This window comes from Phoca vitulina, unplaced genomic scaffold (genome assembly GCF_004348235.1).
Source record: "Phoca vitulina isolate PV1807 unplaced genomic scaffold, GSC_HSeal_1.0 scaffold15, whole genome shotgun sequence".
In the NCBI taxonomy this organism is placed as follows: Eukaryota; Metazoa; Chordata; class Mammalia; order Carnivora; family Phocidae; genus Phoca; species Phoca vitulina.
The window spans coordinates 39,918,269-39,936,364 of NW_022589718.1; the positions used below are offsets into that span (position 1 = coordinate 39,918,269).

At 56.0% G+C, this 18,096-nt stretch overlaps 1 protein-coding gene across 6 annotated transcripts in view; it reads right to left on the reverse strand.

The window, feature by feature from the left end:
• DLGAP2 (DLG associated protein 2) overlaps nucleotides 1-18,096 on the reverse strand; it is an 862,351-nt gene that overhangs the window by 460,007 nt on the left and 384,248 nt on the right. The window contains exon 2 of one of the 6 annotated variants that reach the window (XM_032413749.1): nucleotides 11,774-11,900. The exons of 4 other annotated variants lie outside the window; for them this stretch is intronic. In XM_032413749.1, the coding sequence (XP_032269640.1) occupies nucleotides 11,774-11,831 (58 nt within the window). In that variant the 5' untranslated portion in view covers nucleotides 11,832-11,900. Of the gene's footprint in view, nucleotides 1-11,773; nucleotides 16,503-18,096 lie in introns of those variants that run through there. One more of the 6 variants, XM_032413750.1, reaches the window with a different exon arrangement.

The following is an 18,096-nucleotide window of genomic DNA, read 5'->3' on the forward strand; positions in this document are numbered from 1 at the left end:
CACCACTCTCACCTCCCGGGATGGGCATCGTGAGGGCACAGACACAAAGCTCTCCTCGCCTTCCAGCCTGATGCTTCTGCGGTACTTAAGAGTCACCTAAAATGAGAACGTCTGTCAACTGATCCTGCACAAGGAACAGGAGAAACAGGCCCCGGGTTTGCACGGGAGGCACCGGAGTCACAGGCCACGGCGCGTCGCGGGAGCAGAACCCGAGGCCCACGCGCTCCAGCCGGAACCCACCAGCGGCTCCTGACGACGCGCCTACCACGGCCGCGGCCCATCCTCGCGGGGGCAACGGGCTTTGTCCCTTCAGCCTGAGTGTTTACACACCGTCCACGCTCCAGGACCGAGTTACGAGGTCGTAGCTTCCGTCCCTCCCCCTACAGACCGTAAGGGACGGCCGTCAAACGCCTCAGGGGCACCTGCGGTAAATGCGGGCTCGCCCGGGAATCACAGCCGGCGGATCCGTGGGACCAGGAAGGGCCACGAGGGGCTTTCTGGAGCGTGGACGAACTCTGCCTCCTGACTAGCACCTGCGTCATGTGGGGCACACATAACCACTAAAAACAGTACATTTGGCTTTCTGAGAGAAATAAATTATCATTTCTATCTCCATCAGGTTGGAAACAAAGAAGGACATTTATGTCACTGGGAGGGAGTATCTGCTTTGATTTATTTATTCAACTTTAGGGAACTGATAGGAACATAAGATGAATACTCCATAACCCTTGGCAAGTATTTCTCCGCTCAAATAAAAACAAATGAGATTATGTTTTCATTTTAATTGGCTAGTATCAAACACCACATATTTTAATTGCATTTCCTCAAACAAGAATCCAGTGTTTATTTCTAAGGGAAGGCGTTCATCTTTCATCTACCAGTCATTTTGTTTTCCCGTGATGATCTGTGCACGGTGGCCAGTGTTGCAGGCTGAGGGATTTTCAGCCTGTTCTTGATGTTCACTGGACGCACGGTTAAGGGTATATGCTACAAACCCCGAGACACCTGCACTAGTTAGTTGAGAAAAGTGTCATACACACATTTGTGTTGCATAAAACCATTACAAGTGCGTAAATGTAAACTCATGGTCATCGGTATTCCACTGTCATGGATTTCAGGAAAAGAAACTATGGTCACGGTAGACGTACAAAAACAGATTTACTGAGGACTGTTCTGCAGAGGCAACATGGAGAGGTAATTTATTTGCGTAACACCATATTTATTTCACCTTCCCGAATTAGAAAATGCGTTTTTGGTACTGATAATCCCAAATGAACATCAGAAAGATAATAAGAATGTACAGCTCATTCCATCAGGCCGCGCTCCTCTCCGTGCCTCTGCACGGAGACCTGCAGAGTCCTGATCTGGATTCACCTGAAGGTGTGAAAAGCAAGATGTGGGGTCTTCCTGGAAACCTGGAAGCACGGTCGTCCTGCTGATCTCGACAACAGGCTGCGTCTTCTCTCTCCCAAGAGCCACGGACGTGTTTCGGCTGCTGTGCACTCCACGAAGCCTGGCAGGAGACGGGCACTCTGGAAAGCTAGGCTCCCATCCCAACACTACGTCTAACTTCTCTGAAATAGTAAGTCATCTCGGGAATAACGGTTGCGCGATGCATCGGATGTTACTTGCTTTGGGCATTTAAGGGATTAAGAAAGTAAGTGCATAAAACACTCTAGGCTCTTTGGCATAGGATGCAAAGGTGCAGGAAAGTCCCTTTATGTTTCTTTCTGGGGCCAGTTTCAGCGTGTGTGTTCAAACTTAACTCCTGATATAAATTGGCAGTTTTATGCAGAGGCACAAAATCGGTCTGGAGGGCCCTCAAGCAGGGGATACGGAGAGCTAGGACCAGGCGTCAGGCCGCGCAGACCACCCTCCGAACTAAGTAGCGATCCAAGGGGGCTCAAGAGGGCATGTTCTGCTTCTCTCACGGCCAAGAACCGAGTGCTCAGGATGCTGACGAGGGTGCCCGGTGACCTGGGGTCTTTCCCAGAATTAATACGCCACCTGTGTGTGCACACCTAGGCAAACTACTGTCTCCCTAAAATTCACTTTTTGTTGCCCTCAGGCAGTCCTCTGGGGCTCACGGTTCTCTCTGAGGGGGCCCCGGATCCCCACTTTAGTGGCCACACCCAGATCCTGACACCGTTCTTCACTGGTCCCTTCGCTCACGTTCAGCCCATGTGTCCCATGATGAGCAGGCACCTCCCCCCCCCCCCCGCCCCGGGGCCATCACCAGGGCCCTTCACGTGGAGACATTTCCCTTCAAGATGGGGACCACGAGGCATTAATGCCTGCCTTTGATGGCTTTACCTATTTTCTCTGAGACTGAAATGTAATGGAATTAAACGTTGGCCAAGAGAAAAGGCGCCAATAAACAAAGCCGCAAGTAAGACACCAAACCAGGACGGCCAGCACCGGACGTCGACACCACATGAACACGAGCCTGGACTCCAGTCTGCACGGACTTCGGGGAACGAGGGGGTGCTTCTTGGCAGCAGAGGGTGCAGTCTGGCCAGGGAAATGCCTGTTTCTCTATCTGGAGGGAGCTGATAAAACACTGAGGTTTGCTGAGGTAATTCCTCTCCTGAGCAAAAAATACTCCAGTAACATATGGAGAAAAGATAAATAAATATGTGGTTTTGGCAAAGAATCCAAAATAAAGTGCAGTCATGGGACACAAGGCATCCAAATAGCTGAACCAGGGCAAAGGATCTAAACGCACCCATTCAAAATCTTAACTCCCTGAGTGTTGATCATCACAGGACAGGACCTTTAGATGAAATAGATATACACAGAGTGACATATTGATTACCTTATGATAAATGAAATTTTCAACACTTCATGCGCGTGGGCCCTGCTCCTGGGCTTCCAAAGAAGCTACGCTTGGGCCATTTACCAAGGTCAAAATGACTCGGCAAAACCTCCAAGCACGGGCCTTATTTCTGCCCCGAGCACACACTGTACCTCTGCTTTGTTAAAGAAAATAGCCAAAAAGGAGCATTCTGAGCACAAAAGATAAGAAAAAAGGAGAAAATCTCCCAGGTTCCCATAAGATTAAAGTCACACAGCCCTGCATGTGCTAGAAAGGTAATGTCGGCAACTTTCTGAAATGTCCTCTGTCTGATGATTTTTAACCTTTTATGGAAAAAAAGATATAGAACCCTAGAGCAAATAATCCATCCTGGAGCATTCTCTCCTTTGTGAAGACTGCATCCCAGGCAGCCGCCCTGACTTGGGCTCGGAGAAAACTCTCTTCCTACCAAAAGTTTGTTCATTTCGCATCCACACGTGTATAATTGCATATATGTAATCATATGTGATATATATATTAGAGCACTCATAGTATATAGAATACGTATGTAACATAATTCTACATGTAATTATTTATCCATCTACAAATGAATAGGGGGTCGGACCATGTTGACTACATTGTCATGCACCAAGGAGAGTAGAATTACAACACCACGAACAGAGACCAGCGTGGGCTCCAGGGCTGAGAGGCTCTTCCAGTTTCTACAGCCGGCCCCCCACGTGTGTGAATGTGACCTGTAAGGGGGTCCGAGACCCCTGGCCACTGCCTCGCTGCCCGGCTTTGGGGACGCTTGGCCGCACCTGGCTCCAAGCCGTCTCCAGCCCAGCCTCTGCCTGGTCATCTCATGAGGATGTGGAAGGAGCGTGTGCACCACGCCCACCCTGGCTCAGGGGTCCCCCCAGGACTGGGGTGACTGTCACGTGCACCCCACTTTCTGTGCTGTTCTGCAAGGAGGCATCCCAGAACACCTCCGGGCCGTGTGTCCTTGTTGCCCCCCGTGTCCGGCCCCACAAAGAAGAGCTGAGGAGCCGGAAGAGGCAGTGAACAGAGACCGAGATGGGAGCTGAGCCCTGAGCCTGCCGCTAGACCAGTTACATGCATGAGGATACAGGGAGGGCGGGATCTCTGAGAACCATCCCTTCCAGCAAGGACGGTTTATTGCTTCATCCATCCTCGTGCACCTTGCTCAAATACTCAGAACAGACGTGCGGCGCTCACAGGAGGCTGGGGAAGATGCCCCGAAGTCAGCTCCCACGGGGTGACACGTCCTGGCGGGCTCACCCCCATGGCCCCCACTCCCAGCTGTGCTGGGAGGGACCCGCGATACACCCATGGCCATACAGTAACAGGCGTGCACGCCCTGGACATGGGGAGAACAGCTACAAACCCCACGTGCCCCGCATGCACACGCAGCATGACCAGACCCCAGCTCCCCTCCGCGCTGGCTTCTGGGAGGATGGCACACACCACTCAGTGCTATCTCAGGGTGGGCCCACAGCCGGCTTCTCCAAAGGGCTCATCGTTAGCCACATTCAGGCTCCAGGAGCCTGACAAAACCAAGCCACAGCAAGACCCAAGGGGTGGACTTCCTACAAACGCCGTCGGGGTCTCTCAGCCCGCCCCCACACCCCGCACTGAGGGGCTGCACACAGAACGAGAACATCAGGTCCCCACTGTTAACGAGGGCCTAACTGACACGGGACACACGACTTCTATTGGCAGAAGCAAGTACATCAGGGGATCAAATTAAGTTTTATAATAGAGTTTTCTTTTTCTTTCCTTTTTGATAAATGAAGGCTATGTCGGCCCACAAATAGACTGCTCAAGCAATTTCTGCAGCTGTTGGTGTTCACCCAGGGTCCCCGGGGAGATGCGCCACGGAGGCTCGTGGGAACCGAGCTCACACATTCACGTCACGGCTCGATCTCCTCGTGACGAGCTGCGGGCTCAGGGTCACCTGCTTCTGCGGTTTAAGAAAAACCAAGGGCATGAAGACATTTCTGTGCTCACCCGAGGTTGCTAGTGGGTAATTTATGGCCCGTGGCCTAAGTATCATTACAAAAATTTCCATACTTAACAAAACAGATTCTCCCAGAGCGGGAGACAGGAGGTGGTAAATCGGGGGGCCAGAGGGGGGAGCCAAGATTGACTTGATGGGAAACGGAGTTTATTTTTGTGCGTTAATCGGAACTGTCTACTATGCTCTGATGACTCTGTGGAGAAAACAATGGGATTTTCATTCCCAGGCAAGAGAGAGACACTGATTTACTTGTCACCATAACAAGAAGGGCAAATGAGCCACAGGCCTCTGAAAGCTGCCTCCATCAGCGTCTGTGGCCTCGTGTCCTGCCCTTCAGGCACACGGGGTTCCCCACGGACTGCGTACCCCACGGAGGGAAAGGGGACTGGCGCCAGGCCCCAACGATGTGTGTGGAGACTCCTCACACCCCCCAACAATGTACTTCTTCCTCCTGTTTTTCCTTCTCCCTAGATTTCTGGAAAACCCAATTCCTAGCCAGTCTTCAGTGCTCACTCACAGCCCATGGGGCCTCCCTGCCCCGTGGCCTCCTTGGGGCTCAGACCCCGACTCTGACCCCACAGCAGCCGAGGAATGTCTGCGACACCAGCACGTCCCTCGAGGCGGCACCCAGTAACTGGCCCAGCCCACAGCTCACGGGGGACCAGACCACGTCCTTCACACCCGACCTGGTGACCTGGGCCCGCCTGGCGGATGGTGGGCATCTATCAGGTGGATGGATGCTCCGCACAACAGAAGCCCAGGAACCAGCGGGTCCAGAGAACCCTGGATTCTGCAACGTCTTCACGGCAACTACCCTCAAGAATGCCACCGTCTACTTACAAAAGCAGCTCAAATGATGTGCGGTCCAGTTTTAGGTGTTCAGCCGGTGTGGGTCATTTACAATCGTCCCTTAGGAAGCAGGGCTGTGCTTCTGTTGAGGGCGCCGCGGGGCTGCCACGGGCTCTACCTCCCATCATTCACGGAGAAACACCGTGGGTCTGACGCCCGCGAGGTGCAGCCGTGTGACCGGACCGGCGGCATCTGCGGGGGCCGTCCCTGTGCCGGCGCGACCACAGCCCGTGTGCGTTTCCGTCCACGGCGAACACCACAGTGACCAGGGCAAGTGGAGGAAAACGGGCGTGAGCCATCGTGTCAGAACGCCCGGGCAGGGCGAGTCGGATGCCAGCCACGCGGGTCTCCCGTCCGAGGGGTTTGTGATCAACCTCGTGGAACCCAAGGCTTTGAGTGATTTCTTCTGGTGAAATCAATGCACCTGCTTGTTTTTTGTTTTTCTTTTGTTTTGTTTTTGGACACATATATCAGGAGGTTTTCATAAATGCTGGGTGTTTCTTTTGAAACGCAGAAGCGACTTAAATACCACCATCCCTTCGTGGGAAGCTGGGAGCCATCCTGGTCATCACTGGGGACCTTCTGTTTCTGGCCTGATTACATTGTCATATGATACCAACGTGGAACCTCATGTCCCCAGAAAGGATAAAATCATTGAAAATCCAGACCCAGCAAACTGGAGACAATGGTCACGGGTGGTTGTCCTGCCTGTGAAAATGCCAGGGCGAGCACAGAGTAAGGCTGTCCTGCCCCGTCGCACGGGACCCTCTCTTCCCCCCACTGCACCTTCACAGAGGGCAAAACCCAGCAGCCAGAGGTCAAGCCAAGTGCTGACCTCCAAAATCAGACCAGCCAGGCCCAAGTGCTGGCTTGGGCCGAGGAGCAGGTCTGTAGGGTGCACACGCGGGTGAGCTCGCCTCCAGGCCCGCTGCCTATGGGGGGAGGCTGTGATGCAGGATGTGGTTTAACCCACAGAGGCCCAGGGAAGGGCGGCGAGTGCCTGACAAAACCAAGGAGCCCTGTCTGTGGACAAAGCCCAGGAGATTCTTCGTGAAGTTCTCGTGAATGAGCCTCGTTTCTTCCTGGTCGTGCCAGAGGGAAAAAATCCACAACTACAAAACCCTCAACGGTGCGTACAACCCCACCTGATGACGTATGTTGCTGTCTAAAACGTGGGAGAAGTAATAAATCTTCCTGAAAAAGATTCACTTACTAAAATTTCACATAGAGAAATTAGGCATTTTAGAAAAGAAAACCACAGTAGAAAAATCAAAGTAATAGGAGCTACAAGTTGTGAAAATGTGTTTCTTTTTTTTAAATGAAAAAGCAAATCTTCATCATATTGTTTGTAAAATGTGCATAGGAAATCACTGAGCTGGAAACATAATTTTGACAAACAAAGGTGCAAATTTTAAAAACGCAAGTCTATTCGTGCCAACGTACAGCAACCGAGTGATGCCGTCAGGGCAGGGCTCACGTCCTGCTTCCTTCGCAGAGACGTTTCGACAGGACGGTGTCTGACGACAAGGATGCACTTGAATAAGCACGTGATGAAGGAATTAGTAAGTTAATTTCATTAGCACAATGCAGTTCACGCCAATAACAAGCAACAGACGCCCTGTGCGAGTCCGTCGTGCCTGTGTTCTCGCTCCGGAGTCCGTGGCACACCCAGGCCAGGGCTTCTGGGTCCCCGTGGCCACGGCTGAGGGAGGGGTGGGGAGGAGCGGTGGGGATGCCCCCCAGCAGAACCTGCCGGCCAGCCTGCCTGTCTGGGTACCTTCGCCCCCCGTACCTCAGCTTTGCCAGGCTGAGGACGCGCGGCTGGGTCCTCCGGGAAGCCACACTGGGCCAAAGCCAAGGGCAGGCTGACTGTGCGCACACGGGGAGGGCCCCCCACGTGTCCTCACTAGCACCCCACGATCACTGGGTTTGGCCTCGAGGAGGCACAGTGGGAACCTTTCCAGACTACACGGTGGGGATGCGCAGGGTCAGTCTCCGATCTCAGGTCTCGTCGCGGGGACACAGGTGCTGCTAGATTTCGTCCCTTATCTTAACTTCCGGTCTCTCCGACCTTCGGGCCCTCAAAGACGCCCCACGAGCACTTCAGCCATTCCGTGGCACCCCCGTGGCCTGGTCCGGCTCCGTCGTGGAGGCAGCAGAGCCTGAACCTCCCACGGGTCTGAGTCCCGGGTCGTGCACTCCAGGAGGAGGAGCCGTGGGTGGTCAGGGACATCTGTGGCTCCCACACAGGACGTGGCCGCGGGTGTCGGTCGCGCTGAGGGAGCTCTCGGGGAAACATCTCCTACCAGGACCATTCAGAACAGCAGCTGATGAAGCCTGGGGCGGGAGGGCGCTGAGGTCCGCTCGGGGGACACGGCCCGAGGCAGCCCGGGGCTGAGCGCGCCCGCAGCCTTCCCGTCTGTCCTCTGTCCCTGTCTTGTTCTCAGGAGGGCTGCCCCCCACTCACCCCGCTGCCGCCGAGGGACAGAAGGTAGAAAAGCCCCGCACCTAAGGAAGCCACGCTGCCTTCCCAGAGGGCGTGGCGCCTGCTCATTCTCTGCTCCCTGCTCCCCGCCCGCCTGCACCCAGCTGGGCAACAACCCTCCGCACCTCGCCCGTGGGGCTGACCCGCATCTGGAGTTCGCGTCCACTGGGGAAGCGTCCCAGCGCTGGTCCCGGGGGATCACGTGCCCGCAGCACCGGGACCCACGGGACCACGGCCCAGCTCCAGAAAGCATCACGGGACCAGCCCTGCCAACACTTACAGCAGCAACGTGAGTCGGGATGACCCCGTTTCAAAAGTAGACTATCTGACACTTGGGCCCCAGGAGATGAGACTACTGACACCTCGAAATCTGTCCTCATGACTTTCCAGAGGCCGGCACGTGGCCGTGGCAGCACCACGGTGGAACCGCGGGGCTGGGGCCCCACTTTGGTAAACACCATGCAGAATTCAGCAACCGCAGGGCCGCACAAACGACCACACTCAGACCGCCATCCCTGAATCAGGGGATTCCACAGACGATCGATTCCAAAGCTGTATCGTGGCTCGAAGGTCATGAAATACAAGACAAAAATACACCAAAAATCACTATAAACCCCGAGCCCTAATTCAGGATTGAAATGTGTGTACGTTCGCATTTCAGGTTATTTACACTAAAGAGCACGTATGATTACAAGATCACTGTATAGTTTACATCCCGAAAATTTTGAAACCCATTTGATTCTTCCTGTATTTACGGTCTCTATTCCTAACAACACGAGAGCGAGTTGAGCGAGTTGCCTGCTTTCCCTGAGTAAGAGCAAAGAGATGCCCGGGGTGGATTTGTTTCCCTCGCCGAACACAGAGCTTCTGTCCCTGAGGTGATGTTGTCTCTGCCATGGCTGGGGATGGATCCCGGCCGTGGCTCGTGTCACATCCACAGGAAATGCGTCCTCGCAGACGCCAGCACACAGCGGGCGTTACTCAAGTGTCTTCACTCAAGTGGATGCTCTGCAGCCTCGTCGGGTCTCCGACCTGCTCGCCTGACAGCTGCGACTGCTGACACGCAGAAGCTCTAAGTGGGAATTGACTCCCGCCTTGCCCCAGGCCGCTGCGTCGGCACATCCGGGGAAGGGCCAGCCCGCGGGGTCCCAGGCGGACCCGCCTGCGGATCGGACCCCGCTTGCTGGCTGCGCCAGGGGAAGCATCAGTGTTTGCTCCTTGTAGAGAGGAGTCTGCCCACGGGCAGGCCGCGTCGGTGCACGGTTGGCTGGTGGGCTAACGTGGATTTGAAAGCGTTTCCCCCAGGGGGCTGGTCGTTGCCTGTGTGCAGACCCTGCCCCTCCCGACCTCAGACTGAGGTCACCGCACCTGCTCTGTGAGCTTCGTGCGAGTCTCAGCTTCCCAACCCCATTGTGGAGAATCTCTGATCACGAAGCTGAGAAGCTCTGTAAGCTCCACCCGCCCCCCTCGCCCCAGCAGTCCCGAGGGGATGCCCTGGGCGAGGGACGGTCACGCTATACGCGGGTGAGCCAGTGCTGACCCCCGGGAGTTCTGCGCAGCGGGAGACACAGGTGTGCTGGCGGATGGCCCCCACGCAGCCCGGGTGTCCCATCAGACCAGTCTTAGTTATCATCACTGGTCACTTGTAACAACCACCATAAAACCGAGCCTGTGCTCACAGGCCAGGGAGAACACCCTGCCTTCCTTGGATGCCATCAGGAACACCCCGGACAGAAACAGACCCACTAGATACTCTACAATTATACACTTTCAGCAAGATTCTTGAGACCGTTGTCTACTTTTGCTATAACTTGGGGCGGGGGGTATAATTTGTTAAGTGAAAAACCTGGAGTGTTATCCATGCTCACCTACCTGGTTGCTAGAATGAGTTCTCAAAAACGAACACGACCAAAATGGAAACAAAGTCATGGCTGGTCTTCCAGACAGCGCAGAAAGTCCTGCCGCCGCGCCTCCCCGGGAGGTTGGTCCTCAGAAGCCCCGGGGCTGTGTGGCTTTGTTCTTTGGAGTGTGTGCCTCACCGGCCCCGGGCCCCGCGGCCCTGCAGGGAGCCTTCTTCAGCACACAGATCGAGGTAAAAGCCAGATGGAGAGCCGTCTGTGTAAGAACTAAGTCACTGCCTCAAAGCTGGTGAGATCCAGAGCAGAAAAACATCCGTACTACCTCCTTCTCCGTTTACAACATCGTCACAAAAGATCCCCCTAACTGAAGAGAAATCCCCAAGGCCAGAGGTCTCCCGTGCACATGCCCTGGAAAACGCGAAGGCAGGGCCCACTGCTCCCTGGCCTGGGCCCTGAGGGTGCCATCCCCTGGCTCCCGGAGCGGACGGGGGCTCGGAGAATCTGGGGACAGGGGGCTGTGCAGCGTCGGGCATCCTGGGGTGTTCAGAGCGTTCCCACCAAGGTGAGACTCTTTTCTACGAGTGTGTGTTGCAAGAAAATGCCAACCTCTAACTCACAGCCTGCGTGTTATGTAGCCGCGTGGCACTCGATGGCGGTACGAGGGTCCAGGATTCCCGCAGACCAGCTGCGCGGGCTCCAGGCCACAAGAGGTGGAAGCTCTCTCATGGTCACCCCCAGGCGAGGCCCGCCTTTACCATCATCACCAACAAAAAAGGCGAGGGGGCTGCCCCCTCACGTCCAGACGCTTCTACACACACAGCGCACCTGACGCTTTCACAAGGGGGCACCCTCAGTCCTGCTGAGAAAGGGCAGGGGGCACCTGGGTCGGGTGACTTGCAGAATGGCCTGCAGGTAACGCCCGAGGCTGGGATGTTGTTCACCCCCCTCCACGGGAATCACGAAAGCCAGGGAAAAGCCCTCAGCTGTTCCCTGAATGCTGCCCTACAATTCCCCATTCGTGACAGAGGTCAGAGGACCAGAGTGCAGCACGACCTGCTGACCACGTGCAGGATGGGAATGTACTCGGAAGGGCGAAGTGCCGTCCTGGTCCCATCTCGGGGACCTCAGACCCATTTGGGCGGAAGGCTGGGCACGCAGGGGCATGCTGGTTACGAGCGGTTCAGTCTCACACGTAACTCCCTGGAGACCCGGCTCCTGGAAGCCTGCACAACGCTCTGACATAATGAAGTCCTGATCACTTTGTGTGGATGACTTGCCATGTATGATATATCCCAGAAACCAAGACACGTCTTCCATCTCACAGAACACGCCAATTCTGGAAATACACAGTTTCCTTAAAAAAGCCACCTTCGTTTTTCCTGATACCTTGTCTTCACAAAGTTTAATGACAACATTTTCTTTAAAGGGCAAACGAATAAGAGACATTCGAGAAACACAGAGCGATCATTTGATTTCACAGATGGAACAAGCACCAAAAACAAAATCAAAATTACAAGAGTTTCACAAGTAAATCTAAGAGAACCACAACATTTTCTGTGTTTTTTATAACGGATAGCTTCTAAAAGTCATAAAAATTCTTAGAAGATATAAAATGACAGGTTTGCTTTCTCCCCCTCAAGGGTAACAGGATGGCACCCGCCGTCTCTTCCTTTGGCGCCAACCCCCAGGAGCCCGCGTCTGACGGAAACACAGAAAGGAAATGAGCCCCGTGGGGAGTCGCGTACCTTTAAACAGGGTCAGTCCGCGTAGATTGCCTTTGATTTTAGTCAGCTTCAGTTCCATGGGGCAGGCCCGACCTTCTACTCATGTCCTTTGTTAAGTGGGAAGGAAAGGTTCCACTAAAGTGATCCCCTAAAGTGATCAATACACAAGAAAGTAAAGTGCACAGTTGTCGATGTGGACCGAGTCAGGACACACTTTCAGGGCTGGTGTGAGACGAGCCACTGGAATCCACGTGGCCCCTCACACGGGCCGCTCGTCGCCAAGGGCAACGCCACCGCCCACCACGAGGCGTCCGTGAGCCTCAGGCACCAGCGGTGGTCGATGGCTCTGAGCAACTTGGCAAAAAATGGGGTGAGGGCTATAGAAAGCCAATCATTCGAGTGTTGTTGTCCAAAGTCATGAAAAGAGCCATATCTACATATGAAAATAGGTTTATAAAGTAACTCGTACACATCCCCTGAAATATATAATTATATACGAAATCGATTATTACCCAAGGTTATTGAGGGCATAGTGGTTTCAGCTGTCAATCAAGTACCCATAAAAGTTGGCATTCTCAAGCACAGACAAAGGAAACACCTGAGCACACACGTCACAAGGGAAATGACAGACAACGGACATGCTCATCATGCACACGCAGACGCGTGTACGCGCACGCACACGCGGTCACGGTCCCTGCCATCGGCTCAGGGTCATGCAACGTGGGAGCGCCAACACTGTGCACTGTCTCAGTTCTTAAATTTCAAGAACGTATGTGGTAGCCACAGCGTTACTTTATTAATAAAATAGTAATTAGTTTATTTTACCTGGCAAGTTTAGACTGACCAAACATGGCGTCCGTGACTCTGCCAAGGGCCCCGTGGACACAGCAGCATGGCCCATCGGGAGGAGCAAAGCGACCGGGCTGGATCTGCGTGTGTGCGTCCTGGCTCTGCCGCCCCCTCCCTGCGTGTGTGAGCTCGAGCGGGCACTGCGTTCCTCGGGGCGCAGGGTCCTCCCCCGAGAACCAGCACCCTGCCCTGTGCTAAGCAGGTGTTGCTGAAGACAGCACAACGTGGAGGATCACGTCTACCTTCCCGGGTGCCCCGGGATGAGCTAGAGCTCAGAAGACCCCCACGCGGGCCCGCGGCCCACCACACGCTCAGACACGGGAGGCCCCTCATCTCCCCTTGGACCCAAGTGTGACGCGGTTTACGGGACGTGTTTAAGTTGGGAAAGCCCGGGCACGTGTCAGCGGCTTATTCTGTGTGATGCTGCCGTGTGTTATTTTCAGTTTTATGGAGAACCTGTCGCTTAGCACCTTTGCCAAAGAGGACCGGCCACTGGGAGCCACCAGGACAGACACGCCAGGCGAGCAGACGTCAGCCCTGTCCCGATGGCCCTGCTCCAATGTCCGCGGTTCACGGCAGAACCTGCCAGCGCTCCACCACGCCCACAAAACTCAGTCTAAAGCTGACATCGGTCGGTGTGGCTTGCCATCAGGTGGGAACAAACTGCAGACCTAAGGGGTCTACAGAACAAAAAGTTGGGATGTTTGCTTTCTGATCATGATTCAACCCTCCGAGCTTGTGTCCCAAAAAGTGACACTGAATCTCTCGGGGACACAGCCTCCCGGAAGGTGGGGCCCACGGCTGTCCTACGGAGCTCACTCCAGCAGCCAGAGTGTGGACTGAGCCACCAGCTGACCTTAAAATGAGAACTAGGTTGCCTAAGCCGCGTCGTTAATTATGTGCACGCGCCAAGTGTGAACGTGCACTGGGCACACGGTGCCGTCTGGCTCTCCTGCCCCCGCGTGCGTGGCCTCGGCCATTCACAGACCCAGGAAGACTGCGTTCTTGCTACTGTCAGTAAATCCAGAAGCCCAGGGCAGACCACAGGATTCAGCAGAGCAAGTCAGCAATACTTGATTAACTGAGTGCCACTAACCTCCTCTGAGAAGCCCTACACCCCAGCAGCCCAGGGTGTAGACACAGCCAGACCGGGGCGGGGCCGGGAAGGCAGGAATCTGTGGAAAGGTTACCTGTCAGGAACAACTAACCCACTCAGGACGTAGAGTGGACAGTGCAATCTTCCTGAGGCTCAGCCTCTTTGTGCTGACGACGGAGAGGAGGAGGCCTGGTCTGCTAGTGTCACGTCTACCACGCGGCTCTCCAGGAGGCCACCAGATGGGAGCTCCCAGCATCCATCACGGATGCCAAGCTGGAGCACAAGGACCACATCTCAGGGGCCGGGGGCAGCACTGTCCATGGAAGAGCACAGGACCAATGATCTCTACCGTGGTGCACTGGAAGGAAGAAGCGTGCTTTGGACACTGGTAGACCTCACCTCTGGCCCTGGCTCCGTCTGTCAGGCTGTGCACCTCTGGACAACTTACTGCTTGTCCCCAAGGCCATGCAAGTCATGGAGCCAATCTCAGGATCAAAGGAGGCTAAGATGCAAATGTGTAGCCCAGGCTTTGGCTCAGGGCGAGGATGAAAGCAGATGCATGTAAACTGCCTGCCCCAAGGCAGCATCCCGAACATATGCCGCTCCCCACCTCCCAGAGACCCCGATGTGGAGGTACCTCCACAGTGGCTCTGGCTCTCTCAGTGAGGCAGGGGCAAGTGCGGAAGACAACACACACCGAGCTCCCGGAATTAAGACTAACCCTCGTGGGGATCTGGGGAGGCAGCTCCCAGGGCTCCGCACCAGAGGAGGGATGACCCAGTGCATGGGAGGCTCGTGGGATGGACCAGTGGAGCTGTGCCCCGGCGTCCTCTGGATGCTGCCCAGCCCACAGAGGCTCCAGGGGACAGCCCTCACACTCGCACAGCCGCCCCCCTTCAAAGACTGCTCGGTTATTTTAAGAGCATGACTCACTGAATGGAAGACGGAGTCATCAGGGACACGGACGGGGGAGGAAACCGCAGCCGTAGAAACAGCCCCGGGCCAGGCGAGCTGCGGAAACAAGGACATCGGAGGTCCACGTAGGGTGGCTTTCCCAAGTTACTCCCCATCAGGATGTGGCCAAGGGGACAGTGCGGGAGAAGGAATCAGGTGACTGTGTCGACCACCATAACAGTCCTTTACAGGACCCAGGGTTCTGCAGCCTCTCCATACCTGCGTCCATCTCTCAGGATCACCATCCCTCACACGTCCATCCATCCATCCGCTCACTCACTCAGCGGGCATTTACTGAGCCTCATGTGTCCGTCCGTCCATCCATCCATCTGCTCGCTCACTCAGCGGGCATTTACTGAGCCTCATGCGTCCATCCATCCATCCGCTCGCTCACTCAGCAGGCATTTACTGAGCCTCATGCTTCCGTCTGTCCATCCATCCATCCACTAGCTCACTCAGTGGGCATTTACTGAGCCTCATGCGTCCATCCGCCCATCCCTCCATGCGCTTGCTCACTCAGCGGGCATTTACTGAGCCTCATGTGTCCATCCATCTGTCTGCTCGCTCACTCAGCAGGCATTTACTGAGCCTCATGCGTCCATCTGTCTGTCCACTTGCTCACTCAGTGGGCATTTACTGAGCCTCATGCGTCCGTCCATCCATCTATCCATCTGCTAGTTCACTCAGTGGGCATTTACTGAGCCTCATGCATCCGTCTGTCCATCCATCCATCCGCTCGCTCACTCAGCGGGCATTTACTGAGCCTTATGCGTCCATCCATCCATCCGCTAGCTCCCTCAGTGGGCATTTACTGAGTCTCATGCGTCCGTCCTTCTGCTCACTCACTCAGTGGGCATTTACTGAGCCTCATGCGTCTGTCCGTCCATCCATCCATCCGCTCGCTCACTCAGCGGGCATTTACTGAGCCTCATGCATCTGTCCATCCATCCATCCATCTGCTCGCTCACTCAGCGGGCATTTACTGAGCCTCATGCGTCCATCCATCCATCCATCCGTCTGCTCACTCCCTCAGTGGGCATTTACTGAGCCTCATGCGTCCTTCCGTCCATCCATCTGTCCACTCGCTCATGTAGCGGGCATTTACTGAGCCTCATGTGTCCATCCGTCCATCCATCCGTCCGCTCGCTCACTCAGTGGGCATTTACTGAGCCTCATGCATCCGTCCGTCCATCCATCTGTCCACTCGCTCACTCAGCGGGCATTTACTGAGCCTCATGTGTCCATCCGTCCATCCATCCATCTGCTCGCTCACTCAGCGGGCATTTACTGAGCCTCATGCATCCGTCTGTCCATCCATCCATCCACTTGCTCAGTCAGCGGGCTTTTACTGAGCCTCACAGTGTCAGGAGGGGGCCTCTGGGAGGCAGTGAGGTCACGGGGGCGAGGTCCTCATGATGGGGTCAGTGCCCTATAATAGGAGACATGAGCTCCACACCCATGTCAGGACTCGGCGAGAAGACAGCGTCTACGAACCAGGAAGATATCCTGTCCAGGCCCTGGATCCTGGGTGTCCAGGCTCCAGAACCACGAGCGAGAAACATCTGCTGTTTACAAGACCCCCTCTGTGCTGTCCCGTCATCACCACCCCAAACAGACGGACTCACGGTCGGCTGGGAGAAGACACTCCTGGCCAGACTCTAGGTTTTGGCCACCAGTGACCCCGATGCCGCGTGCAGATCCGTGTGTTTAGCTGGCAGAGTGCTCAATGCAGGCAGCACGACAGCCCTTTCAGAAGCCCACGGCGAGCAGTGTCCAGACCCCCGATCCTGGGGAAGGAGACCTCTACCCCCAGGCAACAGGGTCACAAGTCCGGTGGTGCGGGCGTCTCCCCCACTCCCCGCTGCCGCCCTCACGCCAGCCCCGATGTGGCCATAATTAGAAAGGAGAGGAGCGAATTCTGGAGACAGGGTGGAAGGAGACACGGGGCAGGCAGAGGAGGGGAGCTGTCGGAGGTGAGCAGGCGAGGGGAGCCCAGGACTGGGCCGCGCACTCGAGCTGGTAAACGGGAGTGAGAAAGGCAGAGGCACCAAGATGTCAAGAGTTTTCTCACAGACCAGCCCGACCCCACGCAGAGCGGGGGCTTCGCCTGCTCACGGACGTCTTAGTGGCCGCACGGTCGATCCTGCGAGCACAAAGGCTTCTAGGGAAGCTGGCGGTGCGGCCGTGTGTGGGAAGCCCACGTACAGAGGGAGCGGCCGGCTGGCCCCGCCTCACGAGACAGCACCTTCAGCAACGTAGACCGAATGTCTGTGTCCCCCCAAAACTCACACGTTGACACTTGACTCCCAAATGTGAATGGATGGGGGGGCCTTCCAGAGGGAGATGAGGTCGTGAGGGTGGGGGCCCCGTGATGGGACCAGTGGCCTGATCAGAGAGACCCCAGAGCCCCCAGCCCCACCTCCACGTGACGACACGGAGAGAAGACGCTGTCTATGAACCAGGAAGGGGCCTCACCAGACCCCAGGTCTGCCGGCACCTGGATCCCAGACGTCCAGCCCCCAGAACGGAGAGAGCCACCGCGTCCGGGGTGGTCTAAGAGCCCGACAGACAAGACAGGCTCGAGGACCAGTCACGGGATGCTGAGGGACAGACAACATTCACAGGCAGAGGTGAGAGCACCTGTCCAAGGAGGTGGGCACACGGGGAGGTGGAGCCTACTCTGGACCGTGGCCCAAGGAGGCACCTAACGGAACGCAGAGTGGGAGGCGAGCGGGTCTGAAGCTGGCACGTGCCCAGTCCCCTGTGGATGTGCCGGCTCTGTCCTCGGGCTGCCATGCGGGGCCACGGTGGGCCTGGGGAAGCAAGGCTGGCACTTAGGCAGGACGCACACTCAACAGGGCCTGCAATGAGCTCATCACAGAGCCACGGGAGTAGGTGAGCTCACCATGGGGTACATGCCACGACACAACAGGGGGCTGAGAACAGACCCCTGGGGGCCCCTCCTGATGGGCCAGAGATGGAGAGAAGTGCTGGGTCACTGCATCCTAACAAGAAAGGACGGTCCAGCGAGATCCGAGCGGGTGGAGCCTCTAGATTGGCCAGAAGGTCCCAGACGACAAAAGGGAGGCAGCTCGAATGAGCAGTCTGGAAGAGCCAGGTCAGGGTCAGATGGGAGGCGGACGACGGGGGGAAAGTGAGCAGAGAGCTCCCCTGGGGACCCGCCTGTGTCATCCAGGTGCAGACAGCCCAGCCCTCTCTCTGCCAGCCCCCTGGCTTCCACCATCCCACTTTCATGCTGTGGAGGCCGAGGCCCCGTAGCCCTGCCACAGAGCCAAAGGAGTCCCTGGCCGTGGGCAGACGCTCCCGGGTGCACCTGTCAACTCCCAAGGGCCGTGGAGCAGCCCCCCACCTGATGAGCCTCAACAGGGCCTGGGGGGGCAGGTGTGAGCCACTGAGACCGTCTGCTGAGCACCACAGCCGGCTC